We start from the raw sequence: 24,819 nt of genomic DNA, 5'->3' as shown, positions 1-24,819 counted from the left end.
TTAGTATAAACATTTTTGGAAATTTAAGCATATAGTTTCCATAATTTATACTCTCCATCAGCTCTTACTACAGTAACAGCCTTCCAGACCGCACATTCATGTTTTCCCTTTAGGTCTTCTGAGCTACAGCTTACTCATACATAATCCATGAACTCCATGATATACTTGTTTTTTAAAAGTTTCTATTTTACTAAGATTACAGAGGACAAAGAGAGACAGGGAGATCTTTCATTTGCTGGTTCACTCCTCAAATAGTCACAATGGCCAGAGCTGAGCAAATCCAAAGCCAGGAGTGAGGAACTTCTTCTGGGTGTTCCACATGGGTGCAGGGGCCCAAGGACTTAAGCTTTCCTCTGATGCTTTCCCAGGCCATCAAGTAGGAAGGTGGATCAGAAGTGGAGCAGCCAGACATGAATGTGGGATGTTGGTCCCACAGGCTGAAGCTTAGCTTACTATGCCATGACACTGGAACCACAATTATTTTTATAAACAAAAATTTTAATTGTATGAAAATACATATATAAAATTTTGTATTTTACTGATTTTAAAGTATACAATTAAGTGAATTAATATTCACAGAAAAACTGGTGCCAGGGCACAGCAAATTGAGCCTCTGTGTGTGGTGCCAGCATCCCATATGGGCAGAAGTTCATGCGTTTGCTGCTCCACTTCCTATCCAGTTCTCTGCATACTGCTAAGGAAAAGTAGCAGAGGATGGCTCAAGCCCTTGGGCCCCTGCATCTATTGGGGGATCTAGATGAAGCTCCTGGCTCTTGGCTTCAAACCAGTACAACTCTGGCTGTTGGGGCTGTTTGGGGAGTGAATCAATGGGTGAAAGATCTCCCTCTCTTATTCTTTCTGTTAACTCTGCCTTTCAAATAAAAACAAAAAAAACAAAAAAAAAACAAAAAAAAGAGAGAGAGAGAATATTCATGCAACCAGGGTTGCAGCACAGCGGCTTAAGTTGCCAGCTCAAAAACCAGCATACTCATAGTTCAAGTCCTAGTGGCTAACTTGTGGTATACCTCTCTGCTCATGTGCAAGAGCAGAGGAAGACGACCTGAAGGAGACCTGGGTGGAGCTCCAGGTTTGCCTTTGGACTGTATAACTCCAGCCAATGTGGTCATTTGGGGAGTAAACCAACAGATGGAAATAACTGCTTTTCTAAATCCCTCTGCAAGTCTGCTTTCCAAACAAACAATTATATAAATTTAAAAGGATTCACTATTGTTGCATCTAATCTCAAAAATCCTTTTAACTTTGAAAAAGTGAACTCCAAATCCACCGAATAGCTCCCTAACTTGCTTCTCTGAGCCCCTGGCAACCACCTCTCTCCTTTGTCTCTGTGACCTTCACGCAGCAGCCATCATGCAATTACATGTGTATGTATTTCCTGGGTTATTTCACTCAGGCACTGTCTTGTGGGTTCACTTCTTGTGGGTGTAGCATGTCTCAGATTATCCCGGTTTTTCAAGTGTGAATACTAGTCCTTTATAGATATATATACACACACACACATAAATACATATATTGTATATGTTCATCAGGACACTGGGCTGCTTCTGCTTTTTAGACACTATGATATGAGTCACACTGCTATGAACACAGGTGTAGAAATATTTGTTTTGAGTCCTTGCTTTCTAGTATTTTGGATACATACTCAGGGAAGAATTGCTGAGTCCACTACAGTTTCTGGGTTTAACACTTTGAGGAATTTCAGGGCTATTTCCCACAATAGTTATACCACTTAACTATCTACTGCAAAACATCAGGATTCCAATTGTTCCTCATCCCTGACGACACCTACTATTTCTCCCTGTCTGTCTATCAAGAGAGAATCTCCTATCTACTCATCCAGGCTTCAAATGGCTGCAGTAGCTGGGACTAGGCCAGGCAGAAGCCACAGCCTGAATTTCTCTTGGGTCTCCCATATAAGTAGTGGGGGCTCAAGTATTTGGACCAGTTCTGCTGCTTCCTCAGGCTTGTTTAACAGTCATGGGGCAGCTGGGAGTTGAACCAGTATTCCTATTAAATGCTGGTGTTGCAGGCTGGCCTGGTCTTTGCATTTTTGTTTCATTTATCCTAATGTGTATGAAGTAGCATCTCAGGGTAGTTTTTATATAAATTTGCCTAATGATTTGTGATACTCAATATTTTTTCCTGTACTGTTTGGACATCTGTATATGTTCTTTAGAGAAACAGCCTTTGCTTATCATTAACTCATGTTGTTTAATATCTATTTTTTGCTGTTGAATTGTTGGAGTTCTTTATACAAAGGTATTCCAAAAAGTTCATAGAAGATGGGATTAAAAGACAAAATTATATTAGTGTACAAATTTTTGACAGCCATGCATATTTTTTCATTATATACACTTTCTATTTTCCATGGTCTTTTTGGAGGTCTACCACAGGCATAAAATTTTTCTCACACCAATATGAACCATTAGTTCTATTTTTCACAAATTTCTGGAAGCAGCCGGGTATTTGTCCCATTACTAGACACCCAGTTTGTAAACACCTTCTCCCATTCATGGCTCCCTTTTCTCTATGCTGACTTGTGATGTAGTAACCTCAAGCACCATCTGTGATGCTGGCACCCCCTGTGGGTCTGTATCCTGGCTGCTCTACTTCTGATGTAGCTCACTGGATAACATGCCTGAGAAAGTAGCAGAGTATGGACCAGGTCCTTGGGTCCTTGCCCCTGAGTGGGAGACCTAGGTGAAGTTCTTAGCTCCTGGTTTTGGCCTTGCCCAGTGTTGGCTGTTGTGGCCTTTTGGGGAATGAACCAGCAGGTGGAAGATATCTCTAACTCTGCTTTTCAGTTTAAACAATAAAATTTTACGTAGTCCAGTACATTAATTTTTCCTTTCTTTAATCTGGATTCATAGCAAAGAAATTAAAGCTAAATCCAGTGTCGTACATAAAGTTTCCCCTATGTCTTGTTCTAAGAATTTCATAGTCTTGGCTTTTCCAGTCTTTAATTCACCTGAGTTAATTTCTGTCTGTGGTGTTGGCTAAAGGTCCAACTCAGTCTTCTGCAGGTGGCTGTCTAGCTTCCCCAATGCATTACTGAAGACTGTTCTCTCTCCACTGAATGCTTTTGGCACCCCCGCTGGAAATTATCCGATCACATTGGTGAGGATGTTATTTTTGGGTTCTGATTAGATTCTACTTGTCTTCAGAGCCACCTTCATGCCAGCACTATAAAGCTTAATGATAACTCTTTACAGTAAGTTTCAGAATCAGGAAATGTGAATCTCCCAACTTATCCTTCTTCCCTAAGATTGTGTTCCAGCTGGTGCATACCTGAGGCGTAGTGGGTGAAGCTACTGCCTGTAATGCCAACATCCCATTTGGCTACTGGTTTGAGTCCTAGATGCTCCACTTACAGTCCCATTCCCTGCTAGTGTATTTTGGAAAGAAGTGGAGGGTGGGTCAGGTGTTTGGGCCCCTGAGCCCACATGGGAGACCCAACTGTAGCTCCTGGCTCTTGGCTTACATTTGGCCCAGTCCTAGTCATAGTGGTCTAGCGGTCACTGGGGAATGAATAAGCCAAAAAAAAAAAAAAAAGCTATCTCTTTCAAGATTAAAAAAAAAATATTTGAAATAATAAAAGATTGCTCTGGTTGAGACCCCTTATGAATTCAACAGTGGATTTTTTTCTATGTAGCAAAAATCACCACTGGGGTTTTGACAGAGAATGCATTGGGTCTGTAGATCCCTTTAGGTAACACTGCCATGTAGTGGCTGTCAGTCTTCCCATTCACAGGATGAGTGAACGAATCCTTAACATGAAAATTCAAACTCAATGGCAACAAAGTTTCAGATTTTCTGATTAAGGATGCTCAGCTGGCAATCTATGCAATTAATCAAAAATCCAAAGAACTCCAAATTGGATATACTCTGGTTCCAGACTAGGGATATACAGCCTGCATTTGCATACTCTTCAGATCCTTTCAGCAATGTTTTATAGTTTTCATAGTAAAGTCTTTCACCCGCTTGGCATATGTGCTCCTATTTTCAGTCTTTTTGATGGTATGTATTACAAATGGAATTCTTAACTTCCTTTTTGGATTGTCCAGTTAGTTCACTGTTCCTTGTGTTCTTGTGGGTGACATTTCCCACACATGGCTAATGGGTATCACAGTGAAGAGCAGGCAGGTCGCTAGACCCTCTGCCCGTCCACACAGCAGTGCTCCTGGGGCCCTCAGCTCTGTCTTCTCATGCAGTACACTGTGCTGCGGCCCTCTATTCCCTGCTGCCTTGAACTCGCTCAAGACACTGAGATGAACAATCCCAGGGACATCTCATTCCCCCTTCTTTTGTTGCCTGGTGCCTTCAAAACATGGTTCCAAATTTCCTCCCCCAGCCAGTTCTTTTCAACTGTTCCAGATTGGAGGGTAAACCAAGTCTATTATTCCATCTTGGATAAAAGCAGAAGTTTTTCCCATACTTTTTTTTTTTTTGTATGACAGTTTCCTTATATTAGAAAGAATATATGGTATTTGTCCTTTTGAGATTGGCTTATTTCACTGAGTATAATGGTCTTTAACAGGGACCATTTAGTTGCAAATGGTATAATTTCATTCTTTTTAATGGCTGAGTAATATTCCATGGAGTAGATGTACAACAGTTTCTTTAATCACTCTCTTTTGATGGACATCTGGATTGTTTCCACGACTTTGTTATTATAGATTGTGCTGCTGTAAATACAGGATTACACGGGCCCAGCGCGGTGACGCAGTGGTTAAGGTCCTTGCCTTGCACACCCGGGATCCCATATGGGCACCAGTTCTATCCTGGCAGCCCCGCTTCCCTTCCAGCTCCCCGCCTGTGGCCCGGGAAAGCAGTAGAGGACAGCCCAAAGCTTTGGGACCCTGCACCCGTGCGGGAGACCTGAAAGAAGTTCCTGTTCCTGGCTTCGGATCGGCATAGCATCGGCCGTTGCACTCACTTGGGGAGTGAATCATCAGATGGAAGATCTTCCTCTCTGTCTCTCCTCTCTGTATATCTGCCTTTCCAATAAATAAATAATAAAAATAAACCTTTAAAAAATATATAGGATTACAGATCCTCTTTTTATATGCAGTTTTCATTTCTTTTGAGTATATTCCTAGGAGCAGGAAAGCTGGGTCATACGGCAGGTTTATTTGCAACTCTCTAAGCACTCTCCATACTGATTTCCATGGTGGCTGTACTAGCCTACACTCCCATCAGCAGTGAAGAAGGGTACCTTTATCTCCACATCCATGCCATACGTTATTAAAAACAGTGGATTATTTTTACTATTAAATACAGTTCCTCTGCAGTTTAGTTTTGGCTAGTTTCTTTCCTCTGGGTGTCATTTTACTTGGTCATTTCTTATCATATGGTTATCAGAATCAGGGCTAATTGCTTTGGCAAGAGTATTGTCAAGATATAGAGTCATGTTCATTTGGGGAAGTCATGTCAGAGTGTCCAGATTTCAGTGTTACATCATGTGAGGCGTGGGGCTTGGGCTCTGTTGTCCTAACTCCCATCAGTCCTATGTCTGACTTTAATGTCTGGTGATGATCAGTGCCTAAGTGATGCAGAATGGTAACTTTCTCATTCTATAATACATTTGTTAACAACATTCCTCCATAAAGTACTTTCCCTTATAACTGGTTTGTTACTATGCAACAATTTGCATAGAGAAGTAAGGATGAATCATCCTACCCCCCAACTGATTTGTTGGGGCTGGTATTGTGGTATAGTGGGTATCCCATATGAGTACTGTGTGTACCAATGTAGTAGGCTGCTTCCACTTTGATCCAGTTCCCTGATAATGTGCCTGGAAAAACAAGACGATGCATCATGTTCCTGGCCTCTGCTGCCCACTTGGGAGACCCAGATGGAGTTCCTGGCCCCTGGGTTTGGCCTGGTCCAGTCCAAGTTATTGTGGCCATTTGGAGCATGAACCAGGATGGAAGCTGTATCTCTGTTTTTATCTGTAACTCTGTCTTTCAAATAAATAAGAGCAAATCTTTTTTTAAAAAATGGGTTTGTTTCTCTAATAAGCTCTAGTTCCTGTCAATTGTAGCTTTTCTTCTTTGGCTATGGAGAACACCTTTAAGGTCACACTGAGGTCCTCTTGATGTGCCTCAGAACAGTCTTGCAAGCTGCTTTGCCTTATGGCACCTGTTCTGCCTTGGTCTGGAAAAAGCCATTGAATAGCATAGGTCTGGTTTTGTAGCTGGCTAGGTGGGATTGGATCCTGGAGCAGCTCTGGCATCAGGGCAGGGGAAACTGGGCAGTGGGAGAGCCAATCTGAGTCACAGCATCAAATATTAGGAATGCTGTCACAAACCTGAAACATCAGGTGCAGCAAGTCACACAGGAGCTCAGCAGAGGGGGATGTGGCCATAGGAAGGGAGAGAAAGCAGAGGGCAGAGAGAGAGCATGTACACGGGAACATGTTTTTTGGGGCAGGTATTGAGAATATGGGACTGGGAGGGATTGGTAGATAGAGCTGTGGGCAGGTACCAGGGACAGACACAGGCTGTGAGGGATTGGTGGATAGAGCTGTCAGACATGAGGTTGTAGCAGATTGGTGGAGAATAAGATTAAGAGGTTACAGGTTACAGAAGATTGGTGGAGAACAAAATTTGAACCTAAATGGCATAAAACAGAAGCAAATTTTAGGGAAAACCAAAACCTACAGGAAGCAGATATTTAAAATGGTACTGGGTCTAAAATGGCAGGGGTCTTATTATTGGGCTAGAGTACTCCTCACAATGTTAATACAGGTATACTTTTGTTTTAATATAATTTTTTTAATATAAGACACTAATTTCATAGTAATCTATTACTTACATTACTGTGACTTGCTATAGTTTACTTTTATTTATAACTTATTAATGCATTTTTTGTTCTATTTTATTTTTACTTTTATGCTATACTTTCACAGGCTCTGGGGTTTCCTCTACCCCCTCCACACTTTCCCTCCTCCTAACTTAGTCCCATCATATTATTACAATAGTATAGTACTTCATAAGCAGTCATAAGTCTATCATAAGTTATTTACGTGTGTCCTGACATGGCTGGTACAGATAATGGCAGACAGTCCAGCATCCTAATATAGTTTTAAGTCATATTTAATTCATGAGGCTCAACATCTTTCATGTGTTGTTCTACTCCGCAAACAGCCACAACAGCTGTGGCTGAGCCAAGCTAAAGATGGGAGCTCAGAATTCCATCTGGGCTCTCCCGCATGGGTGTCAGACCCAAGCGCGTGAACTATCTTAAATGAGGTCCCAGGACACAAACGAGTAGGAAACCGCACTGCAATGGGAGGAACCAGATCCTGGAATCAGACACTGTAATAAGGGGCTCTGGGCATACCAGGGGCTTTTAAAACTGTGCTACATGCTTTCCCTTTGCTCATTTTTTGGATAGATTTTCAATCTTAATCATAACTGGAACATGATTTCCTTTTGTCTGCAATATGAGCCATAAATACCTTTTCCGGCTTGTCGTTAATTATCTTTTCCTTAACCTTTTTCCTTCAAATAAAAAAATCTGAATCCAAATTTATCAAGCTTTCCTTATCCTACTATTTTCAATAATATACCTGAAAGCTTTTCAAATTCTCTATAATAAAGGAAAATTTAATGCACATTTTATTCTAATATTTGTAGGTTGTGATTTATAGCCAAATCTCTGGCTGATTTAAAACATATCCTGATGTACAATGTAAGGAGCCAATTTAATTTTGTCTTTTCCAGTTGTCACAGAACTTATTTATTCATGAATTTATTTATTTTTATGGAAAGTCAAATTTACAGAGAGGAGAGACAGAAATATCTTCCGTCTGCTGACTCATCCCCCAAGTGGCTGCAACAATTGAAGCTGAGACAAGCTTAAGCCAGGAGCCTGGAGCCTCTTCTGGGTCCCCTGCACGAGTGCAGATCCGAAGGCTTTGGGCCATTCTCTACTGCTTTCCCAGGCCACAAGCAGGGGCCGGATGGGAAGTGGAGCAACACGATAATAACCAGCACCGTTACAGGATCCTTGTGCATGCAAGGCTAGGATTTAATCACTAGGCTACTGTGGCGGGCCCAGAAGGACCAATTTAACAAGCTCATTTTTGTCCATGGTTTAAAAATGATGCTTTTTATTGTATAGTGAATTAAATTTTGTATAATGAAATGAAATCTTCCACTTTGTTCTACTGGCCTGATTATTCATGAATTAACTTTTTTTTTTAAGATTTATTTTTATTGGAAAGAGAGGAGAGACAGAGAAGATCTTCTGTCCGATGATTCACTCCCCAAGTGACCTCTATGGCTGGTGCTGCACCGATCCGAAGCCAGGAACCAGGAACCTCTTCTGAGTCTCCCATGCGGATACAGGGTCCCAGGGCTTTGGGCCATCCTCGATTGCTTTCCCAGGCCACAAGCAGGGAGTTGGATGGGAAGTGGAGCAGCTGGGATTAGAACTGGCGCCCATATGGGATCCCGGTGCATTCAAGGTGAGCATTTCAGCCACTAGGTCATGCTGCCGGGCACATGGGTTAACTTTTGACACACTTGGAGCTCATTATAAAACTTGGGTGTGGCTGTTGCATATGGTAAAACTGAGTTAACCACTCTTTTGTTTTCCTCTTTTTAAAGATTTTCCTGGGGGTCTGGTGCAGTAGCCTAGTGGCTAAATCCCAGCCTTGCACTCATTGGGATCCCATATGGCACTGGTTCTAATCCTGGTGGCCCCACTTCCCATCCAGCTCCCTGTTTATGGCTTGGGACAGCAATCAAGAACAGTCCAAAGCCTTGGGACCCTGTACCCGCATGGAAAACCTGGAAGAGCTCCGGGTTCCTGGCTTTGGATTGGCTCAACTCTGGCCGTTGCAGCCACTTGGGGGAAATGAATCATCAGATGGAAGATCTTCCTTTCTGTCTTCTCTCCTCTCTGTGAAATCTTTCCAATAAAAATAAAATGAATCTTTTTTAAAAAAAGATTCTGGATATTCTCTTTTTAAAAATTGATTAAGTTATTTGGAAAGCAGGGTTATGAAGGTGGTGTGAAGGGAAGACAGACAACGAATGACAGCTCTATCCTCCACCTGCTGGGTCCTGCCCGACATGGCTACTACACCCAGGGCTGCATCAGGCTGAAGCCAGGAGCCTGGAACTCCATTTGGGTCTTTGATGTGGGTAAAGTGACCTAAATTTGTGGGCCATCTTTTGCTGCTTTCCCAGGAGCAATGACAGGGAGCTGAATGGAAGGCGGAGTCATCAAGACCCAAACCAGCAGTCATACAGGATTCTGACATTCTAGGTGGCATCTTCACTTGCTGTGCCACAATGCTCCTCCCCTCCAAAACTATTTGTAAGTACTTATTCTTCCATATACATTTTATAATTACCTTGTTTAGCTCTAGAAGGACATTTGAAGGCCCTTTTATTGGGACCAAGTAAAAGTCATGAATTAATAAAGTAATGATCAACATCTTTAATATACTGAATATTTTTAGTGGTTATACTGTGTTATCTTTTTCACATCACCTGAAAATAGAGCTACTTTTTCCAAGTGTGCTTTCTCTTCATTACAAACTCCACAATCACATTAAATAGCAGAGCAGAGAACAGGCACGCCCATGCTGTTCCGGATTTAGGGGAAATGTCAACACAGGTCCAGCAAGCTGTCAGCTGAACTTCTGGGTGGACACAGGTGACAGTACAAGCACCTCACTGCTTGCCTCTAGGGCTGCCTGTTGCCTTGGTCCTTCCTGAAACCCAGTCTATGTGGCCATTTCTTAGGGTTATCAGCTCTTCTCAAGCCTGCTTGCCCAGTTTCCCTTATAGTGAGGCTACCCAATGGTTACTGATGTCTAGGTCTTAGGATACCTGAGCAATCCCTGTCTTTCCCTGTACAATCTTGCAGGAGTTCAGGACAGGCCTTGTAGCTACAGCATCTGGCCCAAATTACTTTCTTGGCAGTTATTGGGGATATCTGAAGATGCTGTCCCTTTTGCTATCTGAATGTTCTGTATTTTGCTTTTTAAAAACAATATGAGACTAAAAAAAGGAAACAAGGAAACCTCACTGGTTCCACCTTGTCCCGATTAGGGTTGTTTAATGGGGAGCTTCAAATAGAAGGGCTCCCTGTTAGTTTTGGAGAATTGACATTGGCCTCCTGAGAAGACATTAAGTAGGTGACAATAAGGCATTTTCCAGACAAAGAAGATTCAGGAAGCAAGCTAATGAACCTGGCATCTGAGTGTTTCGGTGGCCGAGGGGGAAGGTCAAGGACAATGGTCCCAGCTGCCTCTCAGCCTCTGGCTGAAACTGCTGTGTGGGAGCATCAGAAAGAGCACAGCTGCTGCTAGGAGAAGCACAATGCAGCAGGGGTCTAACATGTTTGGAAATATCACTCCATCTATTTCTGACCTTTGGAAATCTCCCTTGACCAAAGCACAGAGAATCTTATCTCTGTACCTAACATTAGTGTTAAACACAAAAGGTTTTCCTAAAGATCAGGGAAAATGTGTATTGTGAAAAGATATTCACGGCTTTAAAACTGTATTGCACCAAAATAGACACTAACTATTTATAACATGTCTGAACTGGATCTCACTGAGACACTTCTTAAGAGGTTTTTGGGAGGCGGGGTGTGGCTTCTCTCCTTATCTTCCCCTCTTCCGCCAGATACAGGAAGGAAAAAAAGAGAATGTGGAAATGGTGATCTCACCCACCTTCCCTGTAACCCTTGACCCTTATCACCCTAATCAACTATCACCAAAAATAAATATAATAAAAAAAGAAAGATGCCAATTTGAAAATAAAACCTATTTAAATATATCTTGACAATAGGATGCTGCACTCTCTGCCACTGTCCATACCTACAATGTTAAGATACATTTATATAGAATGATGGACTTATCACTGTTTATGAAGTACTGTGTAATATATAGGAGAAATTGGAGGTGAGGGAGGGAGGAGCATTTGGGAAGGGAGGAGAGGAAACACCAGCACCTAGGAAACTGTATCATAAAATAAAATTTAAGAAAAATTAAAAAAAAACCCTATGAGTCTTCTAAAAATAGAAAAACAACCATCAAGTTTGTGTAGAAGTTTGGTGAGATCAGTGACGCATTATGGAAAAGTATATAGGGATAATGCCACAAAGAGACTGACAGGTTACAAAAGTAACTTGCATGAAGAAGGAATAAGATGATATTGACAACGGAGCCCACAGCAGTAACCTTTCACATCACTCCACAAAGAATCTTGATCATGCTGTAACTGAAGAGGAATGTCAATTAGGAGCAGAAACAATTACCAACATTACAAAGGTCTCAACCGGTTCAACATACATAATTTTGGCTGTAAAAAAATGGAGGAAGGGAAGTTTTGTTTCATGGGTGCCAAGACTGTTAAGATCTGCTGCAGAGAAAACATCTTTTTTTTTTAATTTTCCCAGTGGAAATTTATCATTTATTGGAACAAAGGCAAAACAAAGCTCTCAGTGGAAATTTTAAATGAGTACAACCAAGATCTTGAAGTTTTTTTCCCCTCAAAAAACAGGAATAAGGGACAAACCACAGCTTTACCAGTACAGATGGAAGTTAAAGCACAGTTAAAGCAATGGCTGCTCAGCAAGGAAAGTAATTTTGTCCTTGGAAAAGCTGACTGGTGAAAATCAAAGGTCACTACCAAAATTTTTTGGGTGCTCAAAGAATTTTGTGTGCCGACTTCCTGTATATAAAGGAGAGTGTTCTAAGAAGGTCACACAAAGCTTTAGAAGGAAAGGATCCAGCAAGTTTCACTACAGAGTCCTTCCCACCAAAAAAGGGTAATTCTACCACAGCTGCAACGGGAAATCATTAAGCACCTGCCACTCCTCACTTAGCTCCTTCTGCCTTGTTTCCTACTCCTACAAAAATCTTTACTAAGAACCTAACAGTCTTCAGTTCACAAAACTGCACTGACATGGAAGAGACTTTATAAATGGACTAAACAGCTATTATCATTGCTTACGAAAGGGCCTTAAGTTGATGGACATCTTTCAATGCCATTTTATGCATGGATTTGCTGAAGTCCCTTATTACTGTCACATCCTTCTTTGCGGTTGCTTCTTCTGGTTTGTCCCTTAAGCTTTATTATTATTATTATTAGTAGTAGTAGTAGTATTTATAAGGCAGGAGAGAGAGAGAGAAATATCTTCACTGCCCATATTGTTTTAACAGTTGGACTGAACTGGGAGCCAGGAACTCCGCTCAGGGCTCCCACATGGTAGGTAGGGCCTAAGCAGTGATTATCATTTGCTGCCTTCCCAGGTACATTAGCAGGAAGCTAGATCAGAAGCAAAGCAGCAAGAACTTGGGCTGGCAGTCTGATATGTGATACCCCAATGGCTTAATCGATTGTACCTCAACACTACAGACTCTCTGAAGCAGTTCTCTGTCCACTAATCCTTAAATCCCTCCCTCAGTGTTGTCCATCATCTTGACTGCAGTCTAGTTACATAAAGGTACCGACATACATTCTTCATTGAATCTGCCTAAAATAGTCATTAAGCATCTCTAATACTATCTGCCACCTGCCAACCCTCAAATACTTAGGATGAAATACAGATTTCTTTAGCGAAGATCCTTTATGTAAATATCTCTTGGCTTAATCCAGGTACCATGCAATTAGGCCACTATCGCCCAAGGTGTCGTCCATGGGATAACACATTAAAAACCTGCCCTGGTGCTCACTAACGTGATTTGATGACTATAATGCTAAGAGTCAAAGGTTTACTCACTGCACAGTACACAGCAGATCCTACTCTAGGCTCTCTTCAGGCAGTGTTTACGTAATCTTCACAACCACTCAAAGAGTAAATACTGACATCATCCCCACCTTACAGAGGAGGGAACTGGGCCCCTGAGAGATTCATTTCCCAGATCAAAAGCTGCTAAGTAGGCCTTATTCAGATTTACTCAATCACAAGATAGGTGCAATTTAAAAAGTGCCTACCCCGGCCCTTGCAAAGCAAAGTAAAGTACTTCCATTTGATCCTTTTGTTTTCTATGAGTTTGAGGTTGTGAAACATGCACAAGGCCTTCCTTCCCCATTTCCTGCTGCTGCACTACCCCTAACATCCTCTGAAGTGACGAGAGTCTGCTAAGAAGCTGACTGATGGTGTGAAAACTGGTTGTAGGAAAGGTCCAGGCATCAACTTCCCAGGATGGGAGAAGGGCAGGCAGTCAAGCTCATCAGTAACCAATGCTCTAATCAACCATGGCCATGTAAAACCAGAAGTCTGAAATACAAGCAGTTGTAAGCAGGATCCAGGAAGAAAGTATGAAAGAGAGGCTGTGTGCGCTCTCCAACATACTTTTGGGCTCGAGCACTTCTCCATCCACATCCTCTGCTATGTCCTTCATAACTGCAAACTGGCACGCATACACATGGTTCCCTTGACTTCCATGAGCCACTCTAACAAATTACTCAGAGCCAAGAAGGGGTAATGACAGAAGCACAGTACACAGAACGGTGGCCCAAGACTGGTGTCACAGGTAGGGATGTGAGACTGGGCCCTGCACCTATGGGATTTGACGCAGTCTCTGGGCAGAGCAAGCTACAAGACACCCATTGAAGAATGTGCTGGAAGATCACCTGCGTGGTAAGTGGGGAAATTCCATACTTTGTGTTAGAAATAAATGTGATTGTTGTGACCACAATCAGAGCCTGGGCATGGTTTTCTATATCTTTTCTGAAAAACTCACTCAACTAAAGCTACCAACTTGAGTCTCCAAAAAACTTCCCATAATGCTCTTTCCTCTCAATTCACATTCTCAATGCTTCTGCCTGTGACCGATTTCTTACACGATAAAGTTCTTCAAGTTTCTACTTCTCCATTCAAAGACTGCTCAATAGGACAAATCCATAGGAATGCATCATTTTCCAAGGATTAAGCAGATCCCAGGGAGAGCTGAGGTTGATTGAGGTCTCTGGACGACCTGGGCCTCCAACTGTATCATACAGCCTTTCCTACACAATGTTCAAGATCCTTTCTAGATGGCACAGTATTAAACGGTTTGATTATCAGGGGCCAGATGGGCCATACTGTTTTAAACTGGTAGGAAACAGTTGAACACAATGCCTACTGCTCAATCTGACAGAGACACTAGGCTCACAGATGTGAGGACCGGTTCCTTTGATATAACATTCAGCCTTTTTGTGTTGATGGTCAGAGTTCCCTCGGAACCTGCTGGTCAACACTGCCAACAATGGCAGCACCAGCGAAGTTCACATGCTGTGGATAGCACTTTGCTCTGATTCAAACTGTGTTGCAGTTTGTCCCCTCTTTCATCATCTTCCCCAAGGACCCCTATACCTGGGCTGACCCACCCTTCCAGCTCTCCCTATAGCCTCACTTTGTTGTCTTTGTTGTTAGTATTTTCTCCACCCATCTCTCGCTCCTTCCCCCAAGTCTCACTCATTAGCAAAAACACTGAAGCGTTAGGCACCTCCTCACTGCTTGGAGAGCAAGGTCTACCCTCCTCTTCCTCATGCCACTATCCTGATGTTCCTGCCTCTCCCTTTTTCCCTCCACAGCACTGTGGGAAAAGGTCCTTTTGCCTGACCTACCTCCCAGTCTTTGATGAAGTCTCATTTCCCTTTTAAATGCAGCTCAGATGTCACTAGTTCCTCTGAGAAGCATCCCTAGCTCACAGAGAGTACTATCACTCTGCTCAAAGAATAACTCCTAAACCCCAGTGCTGTGATTTTACAGCTGTTCATGCTTGATTCATTTAAACATTTACTGAATCAGTGTGACATGCCAGTCCCATGCTAAACCCCGAGGATATAGAAATCAATGTCCCTGAAACGTGCTCTGATCTTACAAATGCTCAGTGCTAAGAAACAAACAAAAAAACCAAACAACCAACCAACAACAATCAACCCTTAAGCTCTTGCTGTATAACATATATATGGTTAGTACAGTCTGTATAGAAAGTGGCATTTATTTACTTATTTGTATGTTTATTACAGAAGCAAAACAAGAAAATGCAGATAGGTGTCTATAGTCTTTTAAAAAAAACTAGTAAAGTAACTTTCAGCACATCTATTCACTTTTTCTAATACTTTGAGATTATTAATCTCCAGTAAACAAAATTCATTCTACCATTAAACAATAACCCAGAGTCTATTTTTCGGACTACATAATCCTTTACTAGGAGAAAAATCTTGATAGTACAAAACACTTCAAAAAGTTAAAAAATATATAAAATGAATTATATCTCCATATTCCATACTGATTTGCTTCCTGCCTATGGTTCCCACTCTAGCTTCCCACCAATGCACATCCTGAGGCAGCAGGTGATGGCTCAGATAGCCGTTGGACTGAGATTTTACTCCAGGCTCTGGCCCTAACCCAGCAATGGCTCTAGCCATTGTAGGCACTTGGGAGTTGAACTAATTACTGGATAGGAGCATGCCTGCATACTCTCTCTCAAATTAGAAAAAAAAAAAATTGAGACCACGGTACAATGAGTTAAGCTCTGTCTATGTTACTGGCATCCTACCTGGGCTCTAGATCAAGTCCTGGCTGCTTCACTTCCAACTTAGTTCTCTGCTAAAGTGGCTGAGAAAGTACTGAAAGATGGCCCAATTCTTGTGTACCCATGTGGGAGACCCAGAAGAAGCTTCAGGCTTCTAGCTTTGGACCAGTTCAGCTCTAGCAGTTGCGACCATTTGGGAAGTAAACCAGTGGATAGGAGATCTCCTTTTCTCTTTTTCTCTCTGTAAATCTTCCTTTCAAATAAAAATAAATGAATTTTAGAGAAAATTATCCATGGATTTCAAATTTTCAAACCCAAGTAAACTTTTAATTTCGTTTCCATGAACTTTTTGAAGTAGTATCATACACATAACACCAACTTCTCCACTTCAGAAGGGAAGAACTTTGGAACTTGAGGTTTCCAAAGGTGAGGTGTATATACACAAGGACATGCAGGGCTCCTGTGCTGACAGGGGTGTGTGTTCCCTAGTCAGGGACTTGGGAACCTCCTAGGGTGAAAAAGGCAGTAGCAGCACATCTCATTTCAGCAGCCAGGACATATTTATAAAGTTGAAAAATACAACATATGTGCTCTGGCAAGAAGCTTTTGCTTGTTTTACATTCCTTATGTAGGTAAGCATTTTCATGGTGATTTTTCTAAGAGAAAGAGTCTGTTGAGTTGTGTTATTTGTGCTTTTTTTTAAAGATTAATTTATTTTTTATTGCAAAGTCAGATTTACAGAGAGGAGAGACAGTGAGAAAGATCTGTGTGTTGGCTCACTCCCCAGGTGGCTGCAATGGTTGGAGCTGAGCTGATTCAAAGCCAGAGCCAGGAATTTCCTTTGGGTCTCAAATAAGTGTTCAGTATCCCAAGCTTTATGCCATCCTCCACTGCTTTCGCAGGCCACAAGAAAGGAGCTGGATGGGAAGTGGAGCAGCCTGGACATGAACTGGTGCCCATACATGAGCCCAGCTCATGCAAGGCGCGGATTTAGTCTCAAAGTCTTCATACCAGGCAAGTTGTGTTATTTATTTATTTATTTTTAGACACCCTGCTCCTCAACAGTTAAATAAGGATCTTTTTTAAAATTTAGGAATACAATTTGGCTCGTTTGGGGCAATGGGTGCAATATTAACCATGCCACTGTTAAAAACTTAACATTTCTCAGAAAATCTTTTCAATATAGGGTATCAAACATTACCCTTCTGGGTGAAATAGCCATTAGCAGAAGGTGACCCTGACATTCACCATCAGTCTCCCTCCACATTACCAGTGCCTAAAAAGTATTTAGACATCCTGGAGCGGTCTTTCAGGATGCACAGCAGTAGCTGGAGTCCAGGCACTGGAGTCTCACAGCCCAGGTACAGCACCCTCAGCTGTGACTGCTACGCCATGTTTAGCAAGACACTGACAGTGCATGGTTCTCTCTGAGCACATTCTGGACAAAGAACAGCTTCATGATAACTATGGGAGAAAACCAGTGTCCTCATCCAAACCCTCTAGCTTCTCTTTTAAAACAGCCAAAGACCTTAGCCAGTCAAGCTGCTGCCGCCTTCTTATTAAAGTTTCATAAGCTAGGCTTTTTAAGCCACATAAAAATTTCATCAAGCATTTTTCAACTCCAGGAAAACGGAAAGAGGAGAAAAGGTCAGTACATCACTTCCTGCTGAAGCAGTGCCTGGAGAAGCCATGCAGCCGCAAAGCGAACACTAGGAAACAGCTCTAGCACATGGCCTGTGCCAGATGGCGGCTGCATTTACTCCTTCATTGCATGCAGGACCCACACTGGGTGCTAATTAAAGCACTGTCTTCAAATAGCAGGCTCCTGGGACAATGCCAAGCTTGCTTACCCAAGTCCTCCAAGTGCTTTTTATTCAGTTCCTGACCAAAGTGTTTCTAGCATTTCATATGACAACATATTACAAACACAAATCTTGCCTTTTAGAAAAAGCATGACACATGTTATAACATGGAAAGAGGAGGCAGCTGTCAGGGGACCTCAAAATTTGAGGCAGACAAGGTGGCCATTCTGGGCTTCCTTACTACCTTACATCTGTGCCAAATGACAAGCTGCAGGAAACTCTAACCTGGAACTGCCAACAAGAACCGGCACTAATACACGTGGAAAAGTATGATTCCATGGGCCAAAGGACAAGGAAAAGGGCAGCCAAACACCAGGAAACATGGGCAGCATCCCCACCCCCTACCCCGTGCCACACGCCAGGGGAAACAACCCTGCTCCCACCACCGGGTGTCACCATGGTCTTCTGGAAGCGGGACCTCTCCTCTGCTTCTCCCCCAAGCCAACTGGGTGTGCTGATCTGTCAGACATCTACAGAACACACCACCCAAGCAGTTTTTCCTCAGGCACAAATGAAACATTCACCAAGCAGACCATATGCTAGACTGTAAGACAACCCTCAAGAAACAGAAGAAATGAAATCAAAGGAGTATTTATCTGATTATAGTTGACTCCAACCAAAAAGCAGTAACACTAAGATAATAGCAACATCTCTCAGCAACTGGAAATTAAGTAACATTCCTCTAAATAAAACATGGGTCAAAGAGGATGAAGAAAAAAAAGAAAGGTGGCAAGGGGAATGTGGAGGACTCCCCTGCTGGATAGCCAATGCCACTCCCACTGGAGAGTGTTAATCTGGATGGGTCAGACCAGATCAGGCACGGCTACACTTGTGGGCCTCATGTGAGCTAGAACAGGGAAAAGTCAGGCTGGGTTGACTGTTCTTACTGGTGCAAGCATAAATCAGAGTGGATGAGGGTTAGCTGGGCTTTGCCACAGCACCAGCTGACACATGCTGGCACTGAGGGCTAATTCTGTCAAGTTAAATTGTAGAACTACCTGGAGAGTACATGTTCTGGGAGTGGGAGTGGCCCAGTAGGGAAATGGAGTGCATCTCCCTCTTGGGTCATCACTCTCACTGGAGAGCATGAAAACCAGGACTAGGGCAGGTGTGGCCAGACAGAACGGCACCTGCCAACATGTGTGTGGGCTGGATAGTGGGGCTGGTTGGTTGAACTAGGCTTCAATGCCCATTGACATGTAGGAGAGCTGAATGGGCTGTGGGACAGATTGAACCAGTCTGCCGTACATAATGGCAAGCAAGGGAACCAGGGCAGGGGGTGAGCCTGGTGGCCTGGTGGGGGTTACTGTGGGTTGCTCTGACTAGGCTTAAACTCCCACTGGAGTGTGTCATGATCAGGATCAGGCTGGACTACAACACCCATCGGTTCATGTAGTAGATGGGGCTGAAGGCAGAACTGACCCCGCAACTGCAACCACCAGCTGATTGGGGTGACTGACTGTGCCAGACCCTGTACTAGCAAGCACACACAAGAATCAGGTCTGGGATCACCTCAAAGTTTCTTTGGGGATTCCTCCAATTGAACTCAGAACCCCAATCATGAAGAGAAATGCAGGTTCTATGGTCTGACCATAGAGTGCATGTGTCAAAGCTGAGCCTCCTCAGAGGCTCAGACGGAACAGTGCACAGTATACCAGGTGCACACAGAGGATATGGCAGTTCATCGAAACCTGCAGAGGACACCTGGTACCACAACAGAGGATGGAGGACAGAACAAATCAATCAACTACCCTAGCCATGTGCTGGCAGTGAAAATCTGGGCAAATGGAGACTCTAAGGTGAATACTGTCAGTCAGTAGATTCTGAAGAGATTTTATTGTACTTGGAATGGCAAGATTGGCAGCAATTCAGAACTGTTGAACTATCAAAAACATTTGAACAGGATCCTTAGAGCATGCCTCACATTGGGGACCTGGGATGGGTGGGGAGGCTGGGTGAGGCTTTTCTCTTTATCTCTCCCCTTACCCTTACCCAAGATACAGAAAAAAAAATAACAACGTGGAAACAATAGCCTTGCTCATTTTCCTGTAGCCCTTCCTTGACCCTTTGTACCCTAATCAACTATGTAAAGATTTTCAAAATAAAATAATATGGGCCCGGCAGCGTGGCCTAGTGGCTAAAGTCCTAGCCTTGAACGCCCCAGGATCCCATAAGGGCGCCAGTTCTAATCCTGGTGGCCCCGCTTCCCAACCAGCTCTCTGCTTGTGGCCTGGGAAAGCAGTCGAGGACGGCCCAAAGCTTTGGGACCCTGCACCTGCGTGGGATACCCGGAAGAAGCTCCTGGATCCTGGCTTCGGATTGGCATAGCATCGGCCATTGCGCTCATTTAGGGAGTGAATCATCGGATGGAAGATCTTCCTCTCTGTCTCTCCCCCTCTCTGTATATCTGACTTTCCAATAAATAAATAAATCTTTAAAAAAATAAATAAAATAATTACCAAAAAAATCTAAAAAAAAAAAAAGGAAAGAAAAAAGATACACAGATGTGAATAAGAATAAAATAGAGCATATCGAAATCTGCAGGACATGCCTAAACTGGTGCTCAGGAAGGAATCAAAGCATTATGAGGCAGGGAATCTTTTAAAGAATGGATCACAAATTGAAATGTAAACTCTAACTATAAAGCTTTCAGACATTTTCTCTGTCTGGCTATCTCTATCTCCCTACTTACCCACCTAAAAGAGGCACAGAGAAAGAAAGAGCTCAGTTCCCCCACTAAGTCACTCCTCAAGTGTCTCAAATGACCTGGGGAGGCCCAGGAAAAGAGCTGGGAGTAACCAAGGCGATCCAAGTCTCCCCCAAAAAGTGTGTATACACTGAAAAGGCAAATGGGAAAAATGGTCACAGCTGGAGAATCCGAGTAAAGGGAACACTTCTTAGCACTTGTGCCAACTTTTTTGTATGTCTGAGATTATAAATAGTAGCAGTTAATAACTAAAGACTCTAAGGTACACAGGGCATTGTACAGAGTCTGGTATGTAAATGTTTTATGTGCAGATGTTTTACTCCTACTCTCAGGGGAACGAACAAGTCCAGAAGCTACAGAAAGTATCCAAAAGAAAAAACTAAGGTAAACTGATGGTAAGGGGGATTTGAACCCAGATTTATTCTCAGAAGCCTGTGCTTCTTTCACTGGGAAAAGGAGTAAAAGCTCCACTCCCCCAGAGATTTGAGAGGATGTTTTATATGAAAACTGGCTTCAGACCACTGTGCTGTGTAAGTTTTACCTCCTGCAGTTCCACAGCAGCCTCGTTGGGGAAGCCAACAGAGCAATCTGGCTCCTGGGTGGGATGTATACTGCATATCACCGAGGGGAACTTTAGCTGCAGACCCCCACTCCAGGGCAGCAGGCTGCCTTTGATGCATCTTTACTCAATCAAGCAAATCCACAGGGCACCTGTGCGTGCTTGCCATGGAGTTTCCAAGAGGACTTGTGGACAGCCACTTCTGCAGGTCCTTACCACTGCACCCTGTGCTTATATGTGACCAAATTAATACAATGATCTGAGCTGCATTGTAATACTAAGCTGTTTATCTGAGTAGCATAACCTAAGAGGTCAGTGTAAGTCTAAAAACTCCCATTTTAGGCATTTAAAATATCCTAAAAATACCTGTAGGAAAATTATTTAAACACATTTAAACACAAGAGACGCTTGACATCTGTGATATACCTCAACCCCTACAGAACGCTCACCTGGTTCCTATCGCGTGCATTTGTGTACCTGATCTTCTGAATGAAGTAGAAAATGAGCCACGCTGAAGAAATAATCATCAGAACAATAAAGGATATTGACACGAAGACTAGGGAGCCACGGCTGAAGTTCTTGGGCGGCATCCGAGTTCCAACAGCAATTGTCATTTGAACAGAGATGTTTTTCTCCAGGTAACTCAAAATATCCTTACCCCTCAATTCTGTTATCATGACAGCAATGATATCTCCAGTGCCTGTAATGTAAAATAAATATAAACCCTCAAGGGACATTTACAATGTACAGAAACTTCAAGTATATAAACAGAGCATCACCAATTTTGCAAATGGAAAGTGTTCGTAAATTCAACCTGCAGTTAGAAAGGCAGCACCACGTGGGGATGCACGGTCGGCTGTGCAGCCGCAAGATGCAGACAAAGCAGTTGCAGTGCTGAGACCCATGTTAACACGTGTTCCTGCTACATTTAAAAAAGCACAGAGTACCAAACTGGCCAACCAGGAGAACAGAGAGCAATATAGCCACACCACAACACAGCAGAACTGTGGCTAACTGCAAAACCTTCCTCAAAGCCCTACTCCCCGCTTCAGAAAATGATAAAAGTGCTGTTTTTAAACCATACAAAGAGTGGTTCTTGCAGTAATCATTTTCAGAAACGAGGAGCTCAGACGGCAACCACACTTAGTACAAGGAGCAGAACTGCAGAACAGCACTGAAACCTGGGACACCCACTTGTTAACAGGGATGCATTGGGCGGTGCCAATGGGGGGAGTGACATGTGAAGCTCATGTTGATCTTCATCTAGACCTGACAGAGTCAGGATCAGTGCTGGTTTGCCCCAAAACTTCTGGAAACCAAACCTTTTCTAAGGTCCAAGCTTTAAGATTCTGGATTAGTGTCTGACTGCTATCTAGAGGGCTGCTCACAGCCACAAAAAATGTAAGTTAATGACAAGGACAGTCTTAAAGCTGACTTCTAGTCAACTGCTTCTTCTCTCTTGCCTGATTTCCACAAGCAGGGAAGCCTTAAAGGCAAGCACCTGCCTCTCCCAGGGACAGTAAGAGATTGCTGTCCCCTTCCTTCTGCACAAAGGGGGTAGCTTCCAACTGTCTTTGACCGATGCAGCTGCCCTTTCGTAAGCTGAAGCTGTGGTAACAGGCAGGTTTCATAATTCTCTTCTTCAGAGCCTCTCAGACAGACTGGGACGAGGGTAAGTAAGGGGAGGAAGCATTTTACTTTGGTAGGGAAAATTGTAATCACTTATCTGAATTGGAATAAAAGGGTTGCACATCTGAATATAAGCCAACAAACCAGCAAAACCCCCAAAACTTCACCTTCCATAGGCTTTGTCAATGAGTATTAAGCAAAAACATTTGGTTTTACAAGTTTACTTATCATGTTTGTTTAACAGGACCATCCTTACGTTACATGCAGTCAAAAGACTACAAACACCTGAAAACAAATTCTGTAATGAAAGTTTTATGAAAAACATAACCCAATGGGATACATGACTTTTTATTACTTTATTAAAAATTGTCCCAGCCATTTTGTCAGAAAAGCAGTTTAATCAGAATACTGATTAAAAATCCATCACAATTATCCATGTTCCACACCACTGTATCATTGGACAGTTTGTATTGTGCACTGATGTAAGCTTGGTTGACTGAATGATTTACATCATGTGCCAGTGTTGAGTTGAACGAATGATCATTGCTCAAGAACCCCTGAACATGGCTGACTTGGGCGGCTCCCCTCTTCCAAATGTGGTGGAATGTGACAGTCCACTGGTTGGTGCCAGCTGGTGAATAAAGACTCCTGGCCTTCTAAAAAAAAAAAATCCACACACAAAAACTGCTCAATTCAAAACCAGCAATGAAGTTAACATCACATTCCTGAAATAAGAGTTCTGATCAGTATAGATCATAAAATAATGCTAAACCTTTAAAAATTTCTATTTAGAAACTCAGGTTTATGCTTTTAAGAGGTTGTTCAACAGGCAATGAGTGATCTGTGGTACAAGGTACGAGGTATGGCTATAAAGTAACTGAGACGGATCCCATGAATGACATATGACAATCAGTCTCATTGCTTTATAATCACACCAGGTACAAAAGGTTTTAGAAATCAGCTCCCTCCTGAAGACCCAAGCTGGAAGCAGCAGGAAAAGCTGCAAAGGTAGCCAAAGCACAATCAGGTAACTACACTCAAAGAACATGAGATCAGTCTGAAAACTAATTTTAGCTGGAAAGCTATTGGGAAAAGCAGTTTTTAGTTATTCCAACCGCACGTTCAACAGTATTTATTGAGCACATACTATGATCAAGGCGCCATCCACCACCTCTCAGAGTGTGGAAACCACCTGCCCTTAATGACTCAAGAACCTGCACCTACTCCTGGGAGTGCAAAGCAGAATCACCAAGGGATCAGAGAGAGGAGCTGACCACTCCTGGTCACCCTAGCAGAGTGCAAGACTGGCGAGAGCCGCCAGCAGAGACATAAGCCACTGTTGATCTCATAAAATGAGCAATTACAGCAGATCAGAGTACCAGCAAGGACACTGGGTTCTAGTAATTTTAAACCTGTTACAGAATCTGATGAAGGTGATAGAAAGGAACCACCCCTCCTTAAAGCGTGTCTGTTCACAGACCTCAAGTGAAGGATGCATCAATCACTTGACTTTTAAAGATTTGTAAAGTCTTGGCTCTGTTTCAGGAGAGATATTAACATCAAAACGTAACAGCAAAAATGTGAGCTTCAGGATGAATTGGTGACAGTTGAGAGGTGAGGCAGTTAGATTGCCAATGATTCAGACAGGGAGGACACATTTGTGGCACATCATCACACTGTCCTAATAAGCCCTGTGCAAACAGCACTACCAAATCATGGATGTGGCCTCAGAAGTACATGCATTTCAACATGTTTGGTACCGTTATGAGAGAAAATCAAGTAAAAACCGACTTGTGATCTCCACTCTTCTTTCTTCAAGCACTGATTTCCTCATGTGAATTCTAAGCTTATACTGCTTGGGTTTGGCTGCTTCAATATATTCAATATCTTTCCCCTTTCTGTGTTCATAGATTAGTTCTAACACTATCTGAATACCCATAAGCGTCCCATTTAGAATTGTCAACTGGTAGTGTTTTGTGTCTATTTATGCTGGACCAAGGGAGAGTTTATTGGAAATTACATTTCATCCTTAATTACATCAGTGGTATCTCCTAAGAACCATTCTTCTACAACATCTGTTCATACTCAAGATATATAGCATTTAATAATACAGTCCACAGGCAATCATCTCTGATGGGTTCTAATGACTTTCATGACTGTCTGGCCTTGTTCAGTTCTATTATTAGGTATTCAATCAGGAGTGGTGGGCAATGCTTGTGGGTCACATTTCTGGGTCACTGCTGCACTGTTTATGACACAGAACTTTTTCAACAGCCTAAGCCAGGGGCCTGTGTTGTGGTACAGAAGGTTAACGATGCGTGAGATACAGGCATCCCACAATAGAGTTCCCACTGAATCCTAGATGTCCCACTTGTGGTCCAACCTCCTGATAATACGCCTGGGAAGGCAATGGATGGTGGCCAAGTACTTAGGGTCCCTGCCACCTACGTGGGAGACCCAGCTTCATTCTAGCCAGCCCTGGCTGTTAGGGCCATTTAGGGAGGTAAACCAGTGGATAGAAGATCTCCCTGTCACTCTGCTTTTCAAA

General features: G+C 42.8%; 1 protein-coding gene across 3 annotated transcripts in view; it reads right to left on the bottom strand.

The window, feature by feature from the left end:
- Positions 1-24,819, bottom strand: part of RNF130 (ring finger protein 130) — a 127,849-nt gene that overhangs the window by 44,273 nt on the left and 58,757 nt on the right. For all 3 annotated transcript variants that reach the window (XM_040964473.1, XM_040964475.1, XM_040964474.1), the window contains exon 3: positions 21,092-21,342. In XM_040964473.1, coding sequence (XP_040820407.1) covers positions 21,092-21,342 — 251 coding nt within the window. The remainder of the gene's footprint in view (positions 1-21,091; positions 21,343-24,819) is intronic.

This window comes from Ochotona curzoniae, unplaced genomic scaffold (genome assembly GCF_017591425.1).
Source record: "Ochotona curzoniae isolate NIBS_2020 unplaced genomic scaffold, NIBS_Ocur_1.0 scaffold_3554, whole genome shotgun sequence".
Taxonomy (NCBI): Eukaryota; Metazoa; Chordata; class Mammalia; order Lagomorpha; family Ochotonidae; genus Ochotona; species Ochotona curzoniae.
This window is presented reverse-complemented; position numbering and strand designations above follow the sequence as displayed.